This window comes from Lepisma saccharinum, chromosome 18, assembly GCF_977018435.1.
Source record: "Lepisma saccharinum chromosome 18, izLepSacc3.1, whole genome shotgun sequence".
Classification (NCBI taxonomy): Eukaryota; Metazoa; Arthropoda; class Insecta; order Zygentoma; family Lepismatidae; genus Lepisma; species Lepisma saccharinum.
The window spans coordinates 29,073,817-29,098,481 of NC_139246.1; the positions used below are offsets into that span (position 1 = coordinate 29,073,817).

At 36.4% G+C, this 24,665-nt stretch overlaps 1 protein-coding gene across 1 annotated transcript; it reads left to right on the forward strand.

Moving 5' to 3' along the window:
- Positions 1-105: 105 nt before the first annotated feature.
- LOC146002177 (odorant receptor coreceptor-like) lies at positions 106-23,358 on the forward strand. The gene is made up of 6 exons (XM_083139895.1): positions 106-714; positions 1,798-2,135; positions 5,610-5,709; positions 7,458-7,562; positions 9,799-9,954; positions 23,062-23,358. Exons 1-6 carry the CDS (start codon positions 106-108, stop codon positions 23,356-23,358), a joined length of 1,605 nt encoding a protein of 534 aa, XP_082996021.1.
- The last annotated feature ends 1,307 nt before the right edge of the window (positions 23,359-24,665 follow it).

Sequence of the window (24,665 nt, forward strand, 5' to 3'; positions counted from 1 at the left end):
GCCGTTCCCTAGTGTTATCTCGATACTTCTCCGGATGGTGATAATTTTCAGTCTGAAACAAAGGTGTCTTTTCGCATTGCAGAGAGAGAGAGAGAGAGAGAGATGATGAACAGGGAAGAACACAGATCGCGTCCTGGTCTAGGAGGACTCTTCAGGTTGGCCATCAGAGAGATGCAGTTCGCCGGTCACTTCGACTTCGACTACTACACGGACTACAGCCGGTGGAAGGTCATCCTGAGATACGCATACTCGTCATTCCACTTCGGAGTGCTCTTTCTTCATATCATCTTGACCTTCGTGGACATCTACTTCAAAAGAAGCGACTTCGAAAAGATGATTCCCGCCATCGCCACGACGACCTACGGTACCCACGGCGTTATGAAGGCCCTGGTTTTCATCACCAAGAAGGAGAAGTTCCAAAAGGTCCTTCACTGTTGGGACAACATCGAAACCCATCCGTTGTTCGTTGCTGAGAACGAGAAGGCAGATCTCACAACTTACAAGAGAAGCAGATGGATCACAGCATTGGTCTCCATTCTCATCTTCATAGACTACATCTTCTGGGCCACCAAGCCTCTCGTGGACTACCCAGTCAGAGAAGAGAAAAAAGGAAACGAAACCATCCTTGTAAAGAAGAACATAATGATTGTTGAGTGCTGGTACCCCTTCGATATACAAATTACTGGAAATTTCTTAGCTGCTTACGCTTATCAGGTAAGTGTTATGTTTTGCGGTTCCTATTTAGTCAAGGTGAATTCATCTGGTTGATTCAAATCAGGCAATTTTTTGAAAGCAATTACTGATTTAAATTGCTTTAAATAAATTATTTAACAGAATATTTAAATAAGTTTTTTTTAGATATCAGAATTACTTTTAGTGAAAGAACATTAATCTCGTAATAATTTATTAGTATTTATTAGGCTCTAAGATAGGAAAATAAACAAAATATACCTAGTATGTACTGATGAAGTGAAGCTCATACGAAGAGAAATGAATTATGTAAACTATAAATATACATAAATTGTCTGGATTGAAAATTCAATAATTTTTAGAACACAGTGTAGAGAACTGTTAATTTATCACTTTTTCTCCATCTGTAGGCACGAACTGGAGAACAATGTTATTTATATTGAGATGCATACAAGTGGATATGAGAATGATAATGTCTTTGCTTTATTTTTATGGCATCAATATTAGGGCGAAAGATGTGCCTACTTTGCCCATCGCCTGGAAAAAAATACCTTGGTTGCCCTCCCTGGAAAAATCCTACTGACGTCAAGTCCACAAATTGTTAACAAACTAATGCACTCATTATAATAAATTAGAAATTATAAGAGATGGGTATTTATAGAATTAAATAAGTGTTTAGAAGAGATATCAACAATTTACTTGGGTCAACTAGCAATCAATAATTCTCTCGCCACAAAAACAGTCCAGTAAAGGTCACGTAACAAACCAACACTGTTGCCAATAAGCAACAATTTCAACCGACGAAATCAACCGCATACGTACAACGCGCGAAGTGTCGACTGTGCAACTTAAAGGAAGTGTGGCAACCCTGGAGGGCCAGGGGTGTGGAAGAGGCAAGGGGAAGCTGAGACCTTGACTGGACTCTTTTCTTGGCGAGAGCTGTATTTAAAGCGTTTTATGGCTCTAGGATTTAATGAGGGCCTGGTAATGTGATCCTACTGCGTAGTAAGACATACTCACATAACGTACCTCCCCCAAACAGGTTACTGACGTGAGTGCCATATACTAGCTCCATCTATTTATTTACTTTTCAATAACTTTTTTCAGCTTTATTGGATGACTGTGTGCATCATGATAGTGACGTCAATTGATATGCTCTTCTGCAACATGTTGATCCACGCTAGGCAACAATGCCAGTATTTGAGAAACACTGCCAAGCTGATTGTTGAGCTCACGTTACCGAAGCGCAACAACTTCCATGAGGAACCATTGTTGCACTTATCTCCGCGAAACGAGCAGCTTATAACAACTGATGCGACTGCTGGGGTGTCTGCTCAGAGTGAAGGACTTCAAGCTGAGGTTCAACGGTTGGACAGCGAAGCCAAGGAACAGGTGGTGTCGTCAGCAATAGAACATTGGGTGAACCGGCATAACAGTGTTGTAAGGTCAGTCAGCGACTTGAGTGTATAAAAACAGTGTCCGAATCAGCAGCTGCTGCTGCCCAGAGCACCGTTCTACCCGCGGAATCTCCACCGCTTAAGTCCGAATTCACGGCATAAGCGTAGTTGTAGGGTAGTAAGTAAGTAACTCGATGTAGCACTACGTTCGGCAGCCATATTGGAATTTTCACTTTGAAGATGCAACGTTTGGTGATAGAAAATATAAACCTCAGAGCTCCTGTACCTTTTATGGGAAACAATGTTTTCATAATAAATTTCTGAAATAACAAACACATGCTACATTTTAAATGTAAGCAGTAGCTAAATAGGTGAAAAATATTATCACATTTTGTTGGCGTCTTCCGTCTGATTCTGTATTGTACATCTTCACCCGAAAGCGCGATAGGTGACTTTCGAACTGACGCCTGGTGGCAAAGTAGCTACTACTCGGGAGACTTTCGATTCGACCTTGGACGACAGAATAAAGAACGTAAAGGTGCGCGGGAAGATTCGGACACTGTCTACGTTATGTAGAGTGCTAGAAAGCTCATAAATCGACGGTCTTTGTTGAGGCAAATCGAATTCCAAAACCTGCCTAGTTAAGTCATGGGGACTTGTGAAAGATGGTTTGCTCTTGTAGCTAGAAGTTGCTCCCGAATGTACATTTTTCTTTTAACTTTCTTTACAATGATGGTACACGAGTGAGGTGGTTACAATAGCCGCTTTAATTTCAAAGTATAGTAGAGATATAAGAGGGTTTCATACATTTCCAACTCAAGTATAAAAAGGTTAGAAGTCAGCACTATTTCTTTCAGAATTGAATCGATTCATGTGATGTTGATTTAAAGATGATTCATGTGATGTTGATTTCATGATTGCACGAAATTTTTTAAATTTAATTTTTGTGCATGATTTCAGTTTTGTACCTAAGATCAAAACCGATAAAACGTTTCTTTCTATCATTTCTGTTGTATGACTGACAGCCATATTTCAATCATGGCGTGCTCTCATTGCAATTACAGACCTCTACTATACAGAAAATATCTATGCATCTGTAAAGCATACAACAATGAAATTAGAATCATTCTAATCACTACGTTTGGGAGTAAAATTGATGATGTAACTCTTCCTGAAATCACATACGTCAGCCAAATGTAATTTCAGAGTATTTTTGTCAATACAATGGGTTAATTCTTAGGGCTGACGATTTTAACAATAACCACATCAACTAGTAGCATTGTTGTACCAATTATTGGGCTACACGATCACCTTTCCACTTTTTAGAAATCAGTCAGTGTTCAGACTTTATCATTTTGATCATTTTTGGGTGTAAATCTCTGACGGGAAAATTGTTTATAGCATCTAGTGTAGCAAGTTCCAGTAAATAAAACTTACATGTTGTATCTTAACTGGAGTGAAGCTACAACAGGAACAAATTTACCAAAATTATGTTCACAATATTGGCTATTTTACTTTAAGATAAGCCTAAAAGTTAGTAAAATATTATTAGCATCTTATATTTGATTACCATATATTACGTTACTACAAAACCAAGCTGTAATTGCATTATAAACCTTATAACTTTTTTCAGAGCTGTTAATTGTATATTTTCCTTAAGTGCTACTACATATGAAATGCATTTTGATCTATTTCGTGTGTATAAAAAAAGGGTATCTCAAATTTGAAACTGTTTTATCTTCAATGCGAAACATTTGTACATTTTATAACATATGGTAAAGTTCACATAAACCAGAAATTTTACAAATGCATTTTTTCTCCGAGAAATAAGAAAATATGATTTGAATATGGATGAATGTGTTTATTTGGTTTGAAGCGACTTATGGACACATTTCAGTGGTTCTGTAGAGAAACTTGACAACCCAAAAATCATTGAACCGTGAAAAACGTAGATCAAAGTTTTCTGCAGCAAATGGAGACTAGTCAAGAACAAGATACTGTGAAACAGGACGAGAACTATGCATCAGCAGGAAACTGTACAGAAGCAGGAGACTCTGTATCACCGTGAGACTGTGCAGGAGGAACAGACTGTGAAGAAGCTGTAAACTGTGCATCAGGGCACTGCAGCAGCTGGAGATTGTACTGAAGCAGCAAATTGTGCAGCAGCAGAAGACTGCACAAAATCAGGATATTGTACAGAATTAGGAGACTGTAAAGAAGCCGGAGACTGTACAGAAGCAGGAGACTGTGGAGCAGCAGGAGACAGTAAAGAAGCAGGAGACTGTACAGAAGCAGGAGACTGTGGAGCAGCAGGAGACTGTGCAGCAAGAAGAGACTGTAAAGAAGCAGGAGACTGTACAGAAGCAGGAGACTGTGGAGCAGCAGGAGACAGTAAAGAAGCAGGAGACTGTACAGAAGCAGGAGACTGTGGAGCAGCAGGAGACTGTGCAGCAACAAGAGACTGTACAGAAGCAGGAGACTGTGCAGAAACAGGAAACTGTACGGAAGCAGGAGATTTTACGGCAGCAGAAGACATTGCAGCAACAGGAGACTGTACAGAAGCAGAAGCAACTGAAAACTGAGCAACAACCGGGGACTTTGCAGCAACAGGAGATATTGTGATGCAGCAAGTAACTGTGAAGCAATGCAAGACAGTCCACGAACAGGACACTGAGTATTAGATGCATGAGACTATTTATTACTTGTAGACTTTGAAGCAATAGGAGATTTTAAATATGTCTTTTACATCAAATAGAGATCGTGCAGGAAATAGGGACCCTTCAGAAACTGATGGATGTGAAATAAGACGAAACCCTCTAACAGAAAAATATTGTCCAAACATGAGACTGTGTAGATAGTAGAGGCTCTGCAGTAACCGGAGATATTGCATGAGCAAGAAACTACGAAGCATCGAGATACTGTGACGCCACATAAGACTGCAGGAAAAAGAGTGTGTGCAGCAACAGAAGACTGTTAATCTACAGCAGAATCTGCAGGAACAAGAGACAGTGAACCAAGAGAAGACTTGTTCAATCACATGAGAATCTGCAGGAGCAGACGAATACGCAGCACCACGAGACTGCTGTTCAACAACAGGAAAATCTGCAGGAACAAGAGACAGTGAAGGAACATGAGAAGTTTGATCTATTTTGTAGTTCCGAAACACATACCACAGTTATCTTATATAGTATTCTAACATGCTTAATTTAGTTTCCCAACTTTTCTTTGTCATATCTTTAACCAAATGTTCCAATTCTTTATTTGAGGGGCCTCTCCGATGGCGCAGTGTAACTTCGTCGCCTTGTAATCAAGGCGTCCCTGGTTCGATACCAGGTGGAGGCACATAGTGGTTCGGATCCCACTTTAAACTACGTATATGTTTAGTCCCGATTAGCCTTATTGAGTATAAGTGGACTTAAAACATGAATCAACAAACTTTTACATTTGAGGGCGTATTGTTTTTTCTGTTAACCTAGATTCAACATGTTTTGGGACGGATGTAATATATTTCTCTTTCTTTAGGTATGTTGCACTTGTCGAGGATGCGTATGGATTTGCAGTGCTGTTGCATATGCTGGTATCCGCAATTGCTCTTAGTGTTCTTGCATACGAAGCGAGCATGGTAAGCATGTTGCTAACAATCTATCCTCTAGTTCCTAATATTCATAATATTCAATTGTTTGCTTATTTGCACATTGCAAATGAAACATCAGATACATATCTGTCTGAATAGCGTCGATTTCCGCCAATTTAAATTTAATCGAGACCATCAGGATGAATGTTGTTGAGATGAAATTGACGAAATTCAGCATACTTATGCAAGGAACAGTATGCAAAATCACACTCTGAAGGAAATAAAGAAAGGAGAATAGAGCGAGAGAAAGAAAAGAATGATAAGAAGAAATAAAAGAAAAATAGAAAAAGGTATAGAAAATGAGAAGAAAAAGAGAAATAGGAAACAGACAAAGAAACAGATAAAGAAACGGGGGTAGAAAAGAAAGAGAGAAAAAAGTGGAGAGAAATCGGAAGAAAGAAACAGAGAGAAAGAGAAGAGGGAGATAGAAAGAAAGGATGAGATAAAGTAGAAGGATGAAAGAAATTATAAAAATATAGGAAAATAGAAGAGCAGAGAAAGAAGCGAATAAAAGCGAAATAGAGAGAGAAAGGAAAGAGGAAGAGGGTGAGAGAGGAACAACAAGAAGGAGAGACAAAGAGAAAAATGAACATTTACAATAGTTGGAGATACGGATTCAGAGAATATAAAAGAAGGTAGATAAGCAGAGAATGAGAGAAAGAAACGATGGGTGAAAGAGGGAGCTAGAAACAGAGAGAGAGAGAGAGAGAGAGAGAGAGAGAGAGAGAGAGATGGAAATAGATGAAGAGAGAGAAACGCAATGGAAAAGAGATATGAGGTGGATTGAAAGGATGTGAGAAAAGAAAAGTAGAAGTGAAGGAAAATAGAGATAATGGAATGAAAGAAACAGAATTATAGAAACGGAGGTAGACAGAAATACATTATTTTATTGTTTAACAATACATGTATACTGGACGTGAGAAATATAATACTTTCACAAAGCTAAGTAAATAACTTCTGATTTTTCAAATTCACCCCCAAGTGGCAGCACTTTGTCTGAGCACTGTATTGTTCCTTTATTTATCCAGGCTGTAATTTAAGTAACTTTACACATGAGAAAATAGTTTGTAAACTTTCGTCTATTGATATTAGCTAGTTCTTTTCAGAATACGAACTAGAGAGTGAAAACATGATTAATAGTGAACCACGCAAATGAAATAAAATCAGGTACCTGAATTAGGAACTGACAACCTAGTATCTAGATTCGGATCAGAAAAGTGGGTACCTGTGTACAGATTCGGTAACCAGGTATCCATATTCGAAAACAATCATTTACCCACGTTAGGAATCGACAAGCAGGTACTCAGATTCTGAACCGAAAATCGGGTACCGGTATCCGTAATCGACAACCGGGTACCCAGTAACTGGGTACTCAGGATTCCATAACTGGATACAGAGATTCTGAACCGAAACTCTGGTACTTGTATACGGATCCTGCAAACGGGTATCCACATTTGGAACCAAAACTCTGGTACCTGCATCAGGAACCATCAAGGGTACACAGATTGAGAACCAAAACTTGGCTACCCGTATCCGGAACTGACAACCGCTAACCGAGATTCGAAATAAAAAAAAAATGGGTACCTGCTTTCGGAACAGACAACCACACGGGTAACTAGAATCGTAACCAAAAAATGGACACCGGCCCTGAATTCGGATATTTCAGGACCAACAACTGTCCATGAGTAAAATGGTAAATCGAATTAAATTTTAATTCATCTTTCTTCTTTTTCTAGGGTGACATAGGATTGGTTCAAGCTGGTAACATGCTCGGGTACCTGATCCACTCTTTGGGCCAGGTGTTCCTTTTCTGCTTTTACGGGGATCAACTTATGGATGCTGTAAGTAGCATAATCTCCTATTTTCAAAAAGAATGCATAATTCAACATTACGTGATATATCATTTGTCAATGTCGTTACAAAATGAGCTTACACTTCATTTAAAAGATTACTGTGGTAGGTGTTTTGGGAACTATAAAATTTAGCAAATTTCTCCTGTTGCTGAACAGTCTTCCGTTGCTTCACTGTCTCTCATTCCTGCAGATTCTCCTGTTATTTAACAGTCTCATAATGCTGCATGTTCTCTTGTTCCTGCAGATTCTCGTTATTGAACAAGTCTTCTCTTTCGTTACTGTCTCTTGTTCCTGCAGATTCTCCTGTTTTTGAACAAGCCTTCTGTTGCTTCACTGTTTCTTGTTCTTGCAGATTCTCTTGTTGAACAGTCTCATGTTGCTGCACGTTCTCCTGTTCCTGCAGTTTCTCATGTTATTGAACAAGTCTTGTCTTGCTTCAATGTTCATATATGGACCACGTCAATCGGAAAATTTAGCAATTATGTTACCAGTAGCTTTATTGGTTTCGAATATAATATATCCACAATGAAAGAGATATCGATCCTTAATTCTCTTGCATTGTTCCAGTAAAAAGGTGGTAACAATTATGTGGATAATTTATATTGCATCATGACAGTACTGGATAGAGATATCAGTTCACACATTATGCCACACATTTTTTGTGGTTTTCATATTTTACATTGCTCTTCTGCCTCTTAAGGCAAATCGTGACGATGTTTGATGATTATAGGAAAGGGAGCACTCATGTTCAGACCGGATTGGAGCCGATAGGAGAGATCAGGGATCGACAATTCAACGTAGACTTACTACTATGGCAGCTGGTCAATACTTAAATGATTGGTTACAATTGTTGCTTCAACGATCACAACAATAAGATCATATTTCATGAACCCCGCTCCTAACTTTTTGTCTGTCAAAATAGTTTATCCGTATTTGTTGTCGTTCACGAAATACTTCCGGTGGTAACTGACTCACCCAGTATATAAAACACACATTAGAAAATAATATTGTTACACATCAATAACACAATTATAGAAGAATTGAAAGGAATGTATCCAATCTTCCGAGTAGCGTCTGTGTCCCCCACGACTTTCAGCGTTCGCTTGTTATTACTGCAAAATCGTGTATTTGTTACAATTCCCAGCAAAAGCGAGGATAAAATGCATAGCCAAGCATAAATACGTGCTGTGTTTAATTGTTTAACTTTACACACAAATAAAGCGTAACACCACAACATACAAATTTCAAGTTTGTACTTAACACTTGAATAACCTCTTAGATGACACGGACAAGCACCACTGTTTCTGTTTAGCTGATTGCTATCTCCGTTACCTGGCTAGAATTTAAGGGGCATGAGTGTTGAGGGCCTTCTTGGTGAAAAGATGTTTTGACATAGGCCAAAAATGGAGCACATGAGGTATTTGAAATGTGATAAATTTATTAAGGTACAACTAACCTTCTGATGTAACTTGACTTAAAGTCATAGATTTTTATGTATCCCAAACATGAGAAATATGCACATAAATATGTAGAATAAATTGATTGTTTTGTTTTTTGTTTTTGTTCGAGCAAGTTTCTCAAAACTTTTGTGAGAGCCAATAAAGGTATAGGATCAAGAGAAATTATTTTAGAAATGTGACATTACTAAAGATCAAACTACACATGTAGCTTCGATATTGGGTTGTGTGATCTCCATAACTTAAAATGGGACTGTTCAAATGTAACGAGATTGGCAAAAAAAAAATCAGATAAAAATTACCGAACATTCAAAGAAATCATATTTCGAATCTTTGTGCTGCAAATATATATCTGGTATCAATTTTAATCACTGAAATGTCCCGGAACTAAAATGTATGCCACCAAACTTACCTAGCACCAAAATGTCCTTGAAAATTATAACCAGAGAAATTTTGAATTTTACGAACCATATTTGCTCTAAACGGAAAATATACAATAGAGGTCAAAATATATAAAAATATGTTATATGAAATTAACGTATTGCGTTACTAACCTTGTAATTCGCCATATTTGTCATTTTTGCTGGGTAGGGCATTTCCTATACAAAGGAAAAATATGTAAGTACATAAAAATCGACCCATGTTATAACTGAAATGATATATGAGGTCCGCTCAGAATGGTGTTAGTACTCGGCCTGTAAATTATGAATAAAACTATATTTATCGTTCCCCAGGTGCTAATTGCATGTTTTTTTCTTTTGTTGCAGAGTGCCCAGTTGATGAGGGACCTGTATGGAACACTCTGGTACGACGGCAATCACGAGACACGAGTGTTCCTGAAGATTGCGAGTGTGCAGTGCCTAAAGCCCCTCAAGGTCACTGGTTCGAAATTTTTCACCCTCTCCTTCGAATTTCTTGGGACGGTAAATGTTATGTGTTTGTCTTAACAAATTGTGATTTCAATTTTCAATATGTCTGTTATTAGTTTTCGTGTTCAACCTTATATTCTTGTGCAGGGAATAACCGGGAGAACGAAGAAATTGTTTACACTCGAATTCTCCGTCTTATGAAGTCGTTGAATTAAAATTATCATGATGTTCAACTGTTTTAGCCAACAATAGAATAAAATAGAATAGAATGGTCTTTATTGAAGCAGGATTGTTTCGGCCTCATGGGCCGTTCTTAAACCAATCCTTGTCAGAGCTACAATAAATAAATTGTCACTTTCTCGGATTAAACTCAGTTGACAGACTTACTGTTATTACATTTCGGAGAACACAAGACGTTCCAACCTAATTTGAGGCCTCTTCAGACGTGGAAATCACTTATGAGTATTTGTTTTGAAAAATATATTAAATATCGTTCAGTCAGAATACCTTAAAACTACAGCTGATATTAATATCACACCCTTGCGCTGGAAAATAAACTTCTTGTTAGAAATAATACTGTACTAATCTTTTAATTATTCCTCGAGTACACAAAGTAAAACATTCATTTTTATATTAAATTTCATCAGCCATCAAAATCAATAAACCAACACTCAAATGTCTTAAGGTTAGTCAATAACCATTGTAACAGACTAAGAATTTGGTCAAACAAATTATGAGATCATACTTTGATACAAATATTTATTTTCATGATTAACATATTGAACACTGAATTAGTAATTTATGTGGTTTGTAACAAAATTAAAACAATGAAAGAGAGAAAAAACATAATGATCACGATAATACAATAAACACATGTAAAGATTATACAATGATAAAATAATACATTGAACTGATTAGTATGTATTCTATACTGTGGAGTAAAATATCATTATCAGTGCATTGTAGGAGGAGGGGGGTGATAGGTATGTGCTACATGGTGTGTAACTGCAGGTGCAATTATTAAGATATGTAGGTTGATGTAGTTGTTGGGACAATAGTAACTTCTTTAATTTTTTCCTTAAAACTTTCATGACAAATAATGTTAGTCAATGGTGCAGTCAGTTTGTGCCATTCCCTAATCTATGTAACAATGAATGTTATAGGTGGCGGTTTTATGTTAACTACTTAAAATCTATCGCAGAAATGTAAGCTCAAAGGATTCTGGCAGAATGTGTTTTTGTTCTATCGAGTTACCTAGTTACCCTGTTTAATACGATTCATACCTTACGTTGATTTAACAGTGTGAAACTCTCTCTTTGATTCCGCTGCTTAACCTCTGTGGAATTTTCTTTTCTTTCAAATATTTCGACTTAAGTCTGTTTACTCAAATTTGAACCGAAATGTTGGATCTCATAAAGATACAGAGATTAAAGGAACAAATTAACATGAGCCACCATACATTGATCAGCTAAAGACAAGAATTGAATTTCAGGTTGAAATTTTTAATAAATGATAAACTAAACGTTAAACTAATTTTTGATTAGCAAATAGTAGAAAGGTGAATATGAAAAGGAAATTCAGTCAACTTTAATATTTTCACAATATTACAAGGAATTTTAACCTACAATTAATTTAGCTAGGACTACGGAAAATGAATAACTACATTAATTAATATACTATTTACATTCTCTTTCAGTTCATTGGAGCAGTGGTATCTTACTACCTGTTCTTAGTGCAAATGAAGTAAATAATGTACTGAAATACTTTACAAATAAAATTGTTGGAATGCTAATTGAACAATTCGTTTTCATTACCTATCACAATCACCAAAACACTGACCATATCTTAGGATTTGGAACGTATTTTATGTAAGATATATTGGTTGGTCATCTTGCAATTGAGTACTAGTGTGATGACTTTGCATGATACAAGAGAAATCTCGTAATGAATTCAACTAAAACAATTGAACATGGACTTAGTACTCTGTTGTGGATGTTTCATAACAGGCAATGTAATAATTCAACTATAGTATCACAGATCATACACGAATAGAATACAGATCATTCATACAATTACATGTTTTGACAATCTTAACCAGATGACAACACAGATCAGGCGTAACTTTTGAAATTGTTTTCAAGGTCTTTGAAGAGAAAAACAATTGTGCATAAAATATGTGATCAATGGGTACTTCGTAGTAGCATGTCTTCTCTGTAAAACTATGCATAAAATGAAATCGTTTGTTTCATTGTATGATTTATTTTAATTTTTCTACAATATTTTTCACGTCTATAAAATGGTGAAAAATTTAAAAATTAAGCTATGTAGACCTTATAATATATGTGTGTGAATATTCCATATCACAATCCAATATTCCAATATAAGTCGTATGGAAATTGAAAAAGAGAGGAAGAGAGAGAGAAAGAGAGAGAGAGAGAGAGAGAGAGAGAGAGAGAGAGAGAGAGAGAGAGAGAGAGAGCATTGACTGTTTATATCTAACAATAAGACAATGTGAGCGTTGTAGGTTTCCTGGCGACGAATGACGAACAGATTCCATCGGGTGGCATATCGACGACTAGATGACTTCTGGAAAGGTTTCCAAACTTTCCAGAGTAGTCACTCTCATCTCCAGGGTACAAGTGGAAGTGAAGTGAAACGATATCAATATCCCGAGAGAATCTGTTCAAGTAGATGTGATTTCTAACTGCACATTGTAACTGATTGATTAATTGGATTTTCATATTTTACGTCGAATTTTCTGACACGTTTGGTTAATCACGACGATGAGTATGAGTGATGATGAAATTGATGATGGACCACTTGCAATGAACACCCATCCCAGCTCGGGATTCAAGCCTGGGAGCCCTGGCTAACTGAATTGAATACTGAAATTCAGATTCCTATATTTCCTTATCTAATGATGTTTCTCTGTCTGTAGACCAACGTCCGGGCACTTAACCCCTAAGTAAAATACCGTCAATAGAGGGAATAATTAGGTTATATTTTAAGTATCACACATAACTCTTTATTGCCCACTGGACTCCGGGTTATTTTTCTATTAAGATACTTTAATTGCTTGAAAATTTCAACTAAATTTTACTTTTGTTCTATATTTATATAATTCTAACAATATTGAAAAACTTAGGAAATTTCGATTAAATCTTCACCGGTGTTGGTATATATATTATCCCATATAATAATTACTCTTTACTTGTCATCTTTTTACTTATTAATTAAACTATTTAATATGATGAGAATTTTATCACCTCTTTTGTGTTGTAATGCAGAAGTTAAATATTATAAATATTTCCATACATTAAATTTACTTTATCTTTTCCTTATACTTGCCAACTAATATTAAATTAATGCTAGTATTGCAAATTAAATTTTGTTTATATTTTGTTTGAATTCATGCGCGTAACTCCAACGCAATTACTCCGCTAATAACTGGGAGTATAAAACCCACAGACCCAGCACAACTACCTATTATATAATTTAGTTAATAGTAATTAAATCTAATTAGGAACACATTGTGTATATGCAAAGGTGTGTCAATAATAAACAGAGGAACGAAAAAAACGTGTTTTCATCTCGACAGGGATACGAAAGCTCCAACGGAATTGTACTTCATCTAGTCGCTGTTCCAAGAAAAATGCCAGCCAAGCTATCTTGTAGGCACGTGAAAGATAAGGGGATTACATGTCTCGCGGCGGTTGCCACAGGAATGTTACGTTTTCTTTTCCTCACTTAAGGTAACAGTGAGGCACGAGATATGTATGTACGATCACCAAGCACCTCTCCTAAGCACTAAGGTGTGATTGCGATCGAGTTCAGGGACCACGTTCTGGGATACCGGAACGGACTAAAAACGCTGGCCCAATCGATGTAATTGCACTTCAAAAAGAATCTAAGGAACATAATTTCTAAACCCTGCTGGTTCTAGTTTCCAGAATTGACAATAATACTCTTTGGTTTTTTAGCTCTAAATTGAATAATAACAAAATACGCCACCACATCAAGAGGTTGCATAAATGAAAAACGAAGGTAATAAAGCTGGTTTGGTCCCCAGAATTACAAAATAGATCAGAATTAATTATGTAAAAATATAACAATGTTTATATTATTCTTTATATATATTTTGCTATATATTATATTATATTATATATTGTAAATTTGAATCAATAAATAAGAAATATAATGGCGGGGAACCGTAAATATTTCACGCAACTGACGACCTGGTATATTTTAAGGAACCAGAACAGTAAGAAAATAATCTCAAATGTATGGGAGAAGGCTTATACCTCCTTTATTTCTTTATGTCTGTAAAAGTTATTTTCTAAATGAGATTAATTACAAATTGATGATATAGTTTAATGTATACATGCATAATAAAGATATCCTGTAGAGATACATATGAACAGTATCGGAACTACGTAGAAGAAAAATTACATCTTCGCTTCCCACACAGTTATGCTAACTTTGATCCGTGAACTGATTTCGGTTCTGAAAATACCTCAACGCCCTATAACTTTGAACATCGAATTCAACTCCACCTCCTTTCTGACGTCACTGCCCCTTTTGTGAACACAGTTAAATAGAATGTGGCAGTTCGAAAGGAATTTCTGATAAAAGATTTTTCGCTTTGAATTTTAAATAACACATTTGAGAATTCTTTTGTCACTCCACAGATTCAGAATTGCTACTTGCAAGAAGGAATGATTAACCGATTCTGTGATTTCAAAGTAAAACAATAAAATTTTCAACAGAGCACTTTACAATGCATCTGAGAACATGGAACATATCACACTCTTGCAGCCAAAGATGGACACCAAATTTAAGCCACTAGGTCTTTGCAGCCATACTATGGCCAAGCATTAAAGTTATGCAGCTATGTGGATATCTTATATTGGATTTCTATACCAACAATAGTCCTTTCAGAGTAACAATGTGTGATATGCTCTCTATTGTCCAAATAACATTTGATATCCTCCAGTGTGCGTCTACTGTTGTTGGCGCTTTCTTGCAGACTGAAGATTTTAAAGAGTTTGTTTTTGGAATATCCATATCAATTTACGCTATGAAAGGTGTTATCACAATTGTGTACATGTCTTGGAAGAGGAAGGCTTTTTGCAAATATCTGACCTTAACTAACTAACCAACTAACTCTCTAGCCTTCTTAAACCCGAAGGTTCATGGCTGCAGCAACACAGGCCTTCCATCTGTCCCTATCTTGAGCAAGATCTATATACTCTTTTCCATCCATACCAATTTCCTTTAGGTCCATCTCAACGTTGTCCCTCCATCTTCGTCTTGGCCTTCCTACAGGTCTCTTACCATCAGGTTTCCCAACAAGAATCCTGTGAACTCCTCTTTTCTCTCCCATTCGTGCCACATGGCCTGCCCACCTAAGCCGTCTTGATTTAATCATTCTAATAATATCTCGACATGCATACAAATTATGTAGTTCTAAATTATGTAACCTTCCCCACTCACCTGTTTCTCATCCCTTTGTTACGTTCCCCGGAATATACTCAAAGAATCAACTTACGTTTATTCCTCAACGGCGAGCCTGAGACTTATCAGCCTACTATGAAGCCCTCAGGTTGTGGGAAAACAGATAAGGATATGCTTAAGTAAACCTTACCAACTTGCACTCGCAATTAAACTCCTTATTAGAAACAAAAGTGTATTTAGATCTTAACACTTCTTCGCTACACAAATTAAAACATTCACATTTCCAAAATCACTTCCATTATCTTTTTTTTTTTAACATTCATAATATCTCTCACCTCTCCACTCACAATCAAATGTTTTAAGGTTAGTCCATTACCATAAAAGACTACCCAATTGAACAAAACAAATTACGTCATAATAGACAATTACCATTTTAAACATATTAAACACTTAAAATGATACAATAAGTGGGTGCGTATCATGGCATCCTCCCACAAACAAAAAAAAATTAACAAAATGAAAATGGAGTAAATTTTCTTTTCCAAAACTCTAAGGCCATCCACTCAACTCAACATCTGCTTCTCAGTTTCTTGGAGTGTAGGACGGGGCAGACGTATTCCAAGTGGTAACATCTAATTGTTTAACATTAGTTTCTCCACTATCGGAATCTTCCGTCTGTGTAGCACTTTCTTTCCTCCTCCAGTTGGAGTTACCTCTATACCGGTTATAGCGATGTGGGCAGAAATTATTATTACCATATGAACTTCTTCGGAATGGCGTTCTTCTTTCTTCTCCAGAAGATCGCTGTGATCCCTCGCAGTTCCTTCCTCTGTAGAACCTGCTTCTATTTTCTTCTCCTGAATGATTGTCACTTTGTCGAGCGCTACCACTAAAGTTCTCATTATCAGATCTTCCGTTACCAGCAGGCACCTTCGCTGAATTGGGTTGATTTCTGGAAAACGTCAATTGCCTAACTCTAGCTTGGTTGGTTCTTCTGTCCTCGAATCTCTGGTTTTCTGTCCTCCATCCGTCGAGTCGCTCCGAGGCTTCATATCTTCCCAAGAAGCTGGTAAGTTGATCCATGTTGCGTGGATCGCGAGTAAGTACCAACTGACGCACTCGCAGCGGAAGTTGACTAATAACCAAGTTCAGCGCTTCGCTTTGGTCAACGCTATCCACAAGATTACAATAAGAGCCATATGTGTCCCAGCAATATTGTTCAAGTGAGAGGCCACAGCTCCTCGAATACCGTTTGTTTCTCAGCGTCTGCATTTCCCTTTGCTTGGCATCAGCAGAGGCATATTGTTTTCTAAAGGCAGCACAAAAGTGTTCAAAAGTTTTCCACTTCTTCTCATTTGCAACAAACCACGCCTTAGCCTTTCCTACCATAAGAGAGGGCAATAACTTCAATACTTCAATCTAAAAATCATAGGGACATTCATTAGATCCAGGTATGTTATTAGCTCTTTTAAATACCTCTCAGCAGAGACAGTATTAATCTCTCCAGCAAACTTTGAAAGAGCGTTAACATCAGACATGCGAAAAGATTTGAAGGAACTATTCTTATAGGCATTGTCACGAGATATCTCGTCCTGTCCCCATCTCTCAGACTTTCCATTATTATGTCTCTTCCTGGGCTTTGTATTTTTCCTAGTTTCAGTTTCCTCAGAACTAGAGGAAACTGTAGAGCAAGAACTTGACGAGTAACGATTCCTTTTCCTCATCTTCCCCTTGGAATTACCTCTCGTTGTTGAACCGTTCATTCCCGCTTGAAATACCGCTTCACCATTTTGAGAAGGTTCTAGAACCCGACAGCCTGCCATTAACATCTGTAGTTGATCGACCTGCCTATCTACAGATGCGACTTTCTCCGTAACTTCTTCAAGTTTCCTTTCTTGCCTTCTCTGATTTAGCTCTAAATTATCAAGTAATTCTGAGGAACCCTGTGTTGCTTCTGGCCTTGCAATTATTTCAACACTCTCTATTCGTCCCCTCAATTTCTCAATTTCATTTTCCATTTCCTTTTCTTTAGCGTCTCTAGATGTTTTCTCCTGTGTCAAGTCTAAGTTCCACTTTTCATAATCCTCCTTTTGTTTTTCTTCCAGCTTTAGTATTAATTCAGCTACTTGCTGCCTCTCACACGCAATTTCCTTCCTCAGAGTCTCCTTAATTTCTCTACATTCCTTTCGCCCCTCTTCTATTCTAAATAATAATTCTTCCTTATCTTGACTGAGCAGCTTCATCAATTCTCCTCTTTCTTCATTCCTTTTTCTTTCTTGTTCATTTCTTATCCTTTTCTGTTCCTCTTTATCTTCTCTTCTGATTCTTTCTTGTTCATTTCTTATCCTTTCCTGTTCCTCTTTATCTTCTCTTCTGATTCTTTCTTGTTCATTTCTTATCCTTTCCTGTTCCTCTTTATCTTCTCTTCTGATTCTTTCTTGTTCATTTCTTATTCTTTCCTGTTCCTCTTTATGTTCTCTTCTGATTCGTTCCTGTTCCTCTTTATCTTCATTTCTTTTTCTATCTTGTTCATTTCTTATCCTTTCCTGTTCCTCTTTATCTTCTTTTCTTATCCTTTCCTGTTCCTCTTTATCTTCTTTTCTTATCCTTTCCTGTTTCTCTTTATCTTCTTTTCTTATCCTTTCCTGTTCCTCTTTATCTTCTTTTCTTCCCATTTCCATTTTCTCCATCAGGGTTTGAAACAACTGTTCCAAACAAGGACTTCCTTTGTTACCCTTCTGTTTACAAATAAGACATTTCAATTCTTCCCCCTTATACTGCAATTTTGGCAAAGGATAACCAGCACAACGTAAGTAGAAGCTTCTTTTACAATCGTTGCACTCGACCTCTTCATCATCAGCTTTCCCTTTATCGGAACAGCAACTTAAAGTATCCATTTTTAACTTACGACGATCACTTCTTAAGTTACGCTTCTGCATACCCTACTCAAACACATTTATCGAGTCCCGCGTTGCGGCGCCAAAAAGTTTACATCTGTTACGTTCCCCGGAATATACTCAAAGAATCAACTTACGTTTATTCCTCAACGGCGAGCCTGAGACTTATCAGCCTACTATGAAGCCCTCAGGTTGTGGGAAAACAGATAAGGATATGCTTAAGTAAACCTTACCAACTTGCACTCGCAATTAAACTCCTTATTAGAAACAAAAGTGTATTTAGATCTTAACACTTCTTCGCTACACAAATTAAAACATTCACATTTCCAAAATCACTTCCATTATCTTTTTTTCTTTAACATTCATAATATCTCTCACCTCTCCACTCACAATCAAATGTTTTAAGGTTAGTCCATAACCATAAAAGACTACCCAATTGAACAAAACAAATTACGTCATAATAGACAATTAACATTTTAAACATATTAAACACTTAAAATGATAAAATAAGTGGGTGCGTATCACCTTTTAGGTCCAAATATTTTCCTAAGGATCTTATTTTCAAATACTCTCAATTTGTGTTCCTCTTTCAATGTAAGGGACCAAGTTTCACATCCATATAATACTTCAGGCAAAATTACTATTTTGTATATTTTAACTTTTAGTTTCTTAGATATTAAACGAGAAGACAACATTTTATGAATAGAAAAGTAACATGCATTTCCTGAATTAAGCCTGCTTTTCATTTCCTCTTTAATATCATTTTTATTTGTTAGTATTACTCCGAAGTACCTGAATTAGGAAACTAGTTCAAACGAGTTGTTATCAATAATTAAATTTTGATTATTAGTTAACACTTGGTTTCGACCTATAAACAAATATTTAGTTTTCTCTTTGCAAACTTCTAAATCTATCTATTTAGCTGCTTTGAAAAATATTATAGCATTATTCTTAATTGTATTTATATCATAACCTAATAAGTCTACATCATCTGCATATGCTAACAATTGAGTCACACCATTTAACTTTAGTCCTTCTTTAGTTTCTTTTACCTTCCTAACAGCATATTCTAAGGCCAAAAATGAGCAATGGAGATAATGCATCTCCTTGTTTTAATCCATCATGAATTGTAAATTTGTCAGACACATTAATACCCACACGAAATTTACTTTCTGTTTCACTGGTGCATACTTTTATCTTACTAACAAGCTTCTTAGGTATTCCAAACTCGACTAATATATTATATATTTTATCTCTTTTGACCGAATCATATGCTTTTTTGAAATCAATGAATAGCTGATGGACATTTTGATTATATTCCCACTTTTTCTCAAGTGTCTGTCTGATGTGAAAAATTTGATCTGTAGTTGATCTGTTACGTTTAAATCCACATTGATAATCACCTATAATTTCATTAGCATATGGGGTAAGTCTTGTTAAAAAAATGTAAGATAATATTTTATATGTTGTTGAGAGTAGAGAAATTCCACGGTAATTATTGCAGTTCACTTTATCACCTTTTTTAAACACAGGAACAATTATGGATTATTTCCACTGTTGAGGGATTTCCTCTTTTTTCCATATTAAACAAATTAATTTATGAATTTGACATATTAATGAATTTCCACTATATTTAATTAACACAGCTGATATTAAATCAATGCCAGGTGCTTTGTTATTCTTTAGCCTTTTAATAGCATCTTTAACTTCAGTCAAGTTAGGTTCTGGAACTAAAGGTTCTTCTCTGTGTACTTCATTTACTTCTGATTTATCTCATAGATGAACATTTAAAAGGTCATTAAAGTAGTTCTTCCATCTATTTAGAATATCGCTTGGGTCAGCTAGAAAATCACCGTCTTTATCTTTTATCAAGTATACTTTAGGTTGCCACCTCTTTCTAAATTCATTTACATCTTTATATACACCTCTGATATTTTTGTTTTTGCTATTTGTTTCAACTTCGTTAATTTTGCTTTTCAAGTAATCTCTCCTTTTACTTCTAAACTTGCGGTTAACTTTTCGCTTTATTCTATTATAATTGCTTAGATTTGTATCATCAGAGTTATGTAACCACCTAAGTCTAGCCTGATTTCTTATTTCTATTAGATTATGACATTCATTATCAAACCATGGCTTACTTTTTCTTGGTTTATGGTATCCTATACTTTCTTTAGCTGTTTATTCTATTGCATTACGTATGTGCTCCAAATTCTTATTTACGTCTGTTTCATTTATATTTTCATCATCATTTAAATCCTGCAAAACATCGAATCTATTTGACAGTTTAATTTGGTAATCTTTCTTAATTCTTTCATCAGCAAATTTTCCTGTATTAAATTTCAGAACTTTTAGATTTTGTTGCTTATGATTTATAACTGCGAGTCTTTATCTTAATTTAGCAATTACTAAGTAATGGTCACTGGCAGAGTCAGCACCTCTATGTGAGCGAACATCAATTATACTTGTATGCCTTCTCTTATCATTGAGAATATGATCTATCTGGTTATGAATTTTACCATCTGGAGAAGACCAGGTATATTTATGGATATCTTTATGTTTAAAAGTGGTACTTTTCACAATTAAATTCTTTGAGGTTGTAAAAGTAATCAATCTGATACCATTATTATTACTTAATTCATGAAGACTTTCTTTACCAATCGTGCGTTTAAATGTCTCTTCTTTGCCAATCTGTGCATTACAGTCACCTAACAGAATTTTCATATCATACTGAGAAAATTTATCAAAGACTTGTTCTAACTCTGTATAAAAATCATCTTTAGTATTAACATCTTTATCTTCCGTTGGAGCATGTATGTTTATTAAAATAATTTTACACCACCTACCCTGTAAAACTGCATATTATATCCTATCATTAATAAATTCTACTGTTTTAAGAGCCGAGATAATTCTATTATTTATGAAAAAGCCTGTTGCAAAATTATGATTTTCAGTACCACCATAGAAAAAAAGTATAATTTTTAGTTTTACAATTCCCTTTTCCTGGCCACCTAATTTCCTGGACAGCTACTACATCTAACTTATACTTAACTATCTCATTAACTGTACACTTAAATGCCTCAGGCCGGTAAAGGCTCAGAACATTCCAGGTGCCTAATTTAATATCCTTATTCCTAATGTAGATGTTATCCTTAGTCCAGGGACCTCCCAAAGTAGTCCCCACCCGGAGATCCGAATGGGGGACTATTTTACCTCCGGAATATTTTACCTTGGGAACATCCATGGCCTCATATTGCAGTTTCTTGACATGTCTTTTTACAATGCAGAGTTGTCAGCTCTACGCCTAACCCCCAATATGAATGGAGGACCGCACCTGTCGTTGGTCAGCGGATCCTTCGGATCTAGCTGGGAGGATCACATTGTGGTCCACCAACTTAAACCCCAACTCAAACAAAATAACAAATAAAATGCATTGTCTGGCTCAATACAACAGGAAACAAATTTAAAACATTAAAGCCATGTTTTCATTACAAAGGAATAAAAAATACAAACACCTGTACCCTAGTAACAAATCATACTAACCATGATTCTTTTCAGACAATAGGGACCTCGTGGCTGGAAGAATATTTCCATCAGTTCAGGAACTTTACGAATTATTCTAAATGCACATAGAGCTGCTTTTTTCCTTATGTAGGCGTTCGGAGATTTCATTAACCTCTCCACCTCTGCAGCAGGTCTCGAGACATCTCAGGAGAGGCAAAAGCTCCTAGCGTGCACAGCGCAAGCCCTACCACAAACTGTGTTGAACTGTTCAGGTCACTGGAAAGAGGCAAAATACAACATGTTTTGCAAGACGTGTAATAGAGACCCAACATGCATGTTCACCTGTAAAAAGTAGAAATGATTGCAAGTGCCAACAGAAACTGTGAAACACATATAAAATAAGGCACCAGAATTATAAAAACAAAGAATAAATTTAAACGAAAATCAATTTATAAAACCTTTACTCTACCTTGGTACAGACATGGACACCTCTGGACTGTAACGATCCCATTAAGAGTCAATGGAGCCGTTACAACGCAGAACTGTCCGTGACTGTACCAATAACAAAATGCAGTATAATAAAGACTTAACAAACAGTGATTTCAAATTGATATAAGAACAGAAGGCTTGGTAACTGCAAGAGAGCTTTCAGACCAAAACAGCCAATTTTTGTGGTAGAGTGGTTAGCACGTGTGCTACGTGACACGTCCTTTCCCATTGCACAAATATTTATTGTTATTAATTATCTTTTCTCTTGTGCAAATGTTTATTGTTTTTGTAATATTAATTACTGTAATTTACCTATCACTGATAATGTCAGGATAGTGACTAACCTGTATATAATTATCTTGTTAAGAGCTGTTGCCATGGGAATTACGAGTGTCTTTTGTCTTGACTTGAGGAGTTCGGACTGGGTTTTTGAAATAGAGTGATCAAGTTGAATTGTAAGAAGATTTATTTGTTTGAGTGACATGGATTATATGTTAGGAATATAAGTATTTAGTTTGCAAAGAAGTAAAATAGACTTCCTTTTTCTTAGTGCAAACTTACCTTTGATTTTTATTTGGTTTGAACAACGAAGAGAGATATTACCCCATACCCTGAGAGGCATCACGTGTATACTTTCGAGTCTTTCATGTGAACTTATTATTTGTTCTTTTAGTTAAATCATGTTCTTTTGACCAAAGTACGTTTCAATATTTTGGTGCAACAACGCGGGGCCCGAAATCTGTTTTTCGTTAGTGGTGTTCATTTTTGTGTGTTCGTGAAGAGTAATTGATTTGTGATTGTAATGGAAATTCTGTGCTAGAAGAATATGGATAAGAAGATGTTGAGAAGTGCAGGTAAATCGTCGGCTGAGGAAAATGAATCTCCAGTGCAGTCAGTTCCAGTTACAGCAGAATTGCTTTCTTCAATATGGATTATGTTGGAGGAAAGTACAAGGGCTATGGAAACTAAAATTCAGGGAAACATTAGAGAAAGTTCCAGCAATCTGGAAGCAAAGATCCAAGCAAACGCCATTGCTTTGGATTCTCTGGAATCAAAAATTAAGAAAACATTAGAGAAAGTTCTAGCAATCAGGAAGCTAAGTTTCAGGAGAATGTAGCCATGTTGGATTGCAGTTTGAACTTAAAGTTAGAGGAAAGTGGTAGAAATCTGGTGGAATCAGAAAGGCACTTAGAAGAGAAGTTTTCACAGGGTTATTCGAAACTCACAGAATCTGCTTTGGAGATGGGACAGAGACTGCACAATTTGACTGTAAAAATGGAAGAAAATCAACAGAAGATAAAAGAAAGCATTCAAATAGAGATAGTTAACTTAAGTCAGATATGTGAAGCAAACTCTCTACAAGTGGAATCAAATGTGCAACAAGAAATTGCCCTGTTGAGAGAAGAGGTTGAACAATCTCAGGGTAACTTTCGTAAGGAAATCGCTGAAGAACAGAGCAGTTTCAGAAAGGAAGTGTTTGAAAATGTGAATCACCAGGTAACTGTTATCACAGACAAGTTAGAAGATACCATTAATCACAAAGTGGCAGAGAAACTTGCTGAGAATATAAATGAAACCGAGGGATACCGAAAAGCTGACGAAGAATGGAAGAAAACAGTTGAAACTAAACAAGACAAATTTTCCTCAGATGTTGGTCATATCTGTAGTGAAATTGTTCATATTTCTGATCAGCTGAATAGGTTACAGATCCAGACGAACACTGATCATTCTAAAATCCACCGTGTTGATGAAGGTTCTGGAAGATCGACATTTTATCCCATCTGTTCAGATGAAGCTTCAAACCTACAAGGAAAAATCTCAAGGAAAAAGAGGTACAAGAAGATGAACGAATCCAGCTCCTCAGACAGTGAATCAACTGCTCGCAGCAGAAGAAACAGAAGAGAGCCTTTTTCACGCATTGTACACACTGGGGTAACTCCTAGGATGTCAGACATCAATTCTATGAGAAAGTTCGACGGCATCTGTGAGGACTATGGGTACAATAAGCAGAATGATAGCAATGTGGAGGAATATGTTTGGTCTGTGTACTCTGCCTATAGGAATCTGAATAATCATTACACCGAGCAGGAAGTAGTTAACCTAATCATCGGACAGCTACCTTTTAGAGTAAAGCAATTGTGCTTGGCTCATGCTCCGAACACCGTGGATCTCTTAGCGGATTTTGTTAAGAGATATGAGCAAGCAGAGGAACAAAATGCTTGGCGGTCTACATGGAGACGAGAAACTGGCTCTCAACAAAACAGCAGAGATGTTCAAAGAATGTCTATAATTCGCTTAGTTCAGCAACAAAATAGGAGTAACCCAGCTGAGAGTCCATACCCTAGAAATGGAAATAATTACCGTCAACAGCGTCAGTTTAGATCACGACGAGAATATCCAGCTTCCAGAGGTAATCCTTACGAT

What these genes read in the sequence shown, in the direction of transcription:
- LOC146002177 (XM_083139895.1), top strand. Translation starts at nt 106, where the DNA reads ATGAACAGGGAAGAACACAGATCGCGTCCTGGTCTAGGAGGACTCTTC. An exon ending in CGGCATAACAGTGTTGTAAG is followed by an intron (nt 2,136 to 5,609) that starts GTCAGTCAGCGA and finishes CTCTTTCTTTAG; the next exon opens with GTATGTTGCACTTGTCGAGG. An exon ending in GGGATCAACTTATGGATGCT is followed by an intron (nt 7,563 to 9,798) that starts GTAAGTAGCATA and finishes CTTTTGTTGCAG; the next exon opens with AGTGCCCAGTTGATGAGGGA.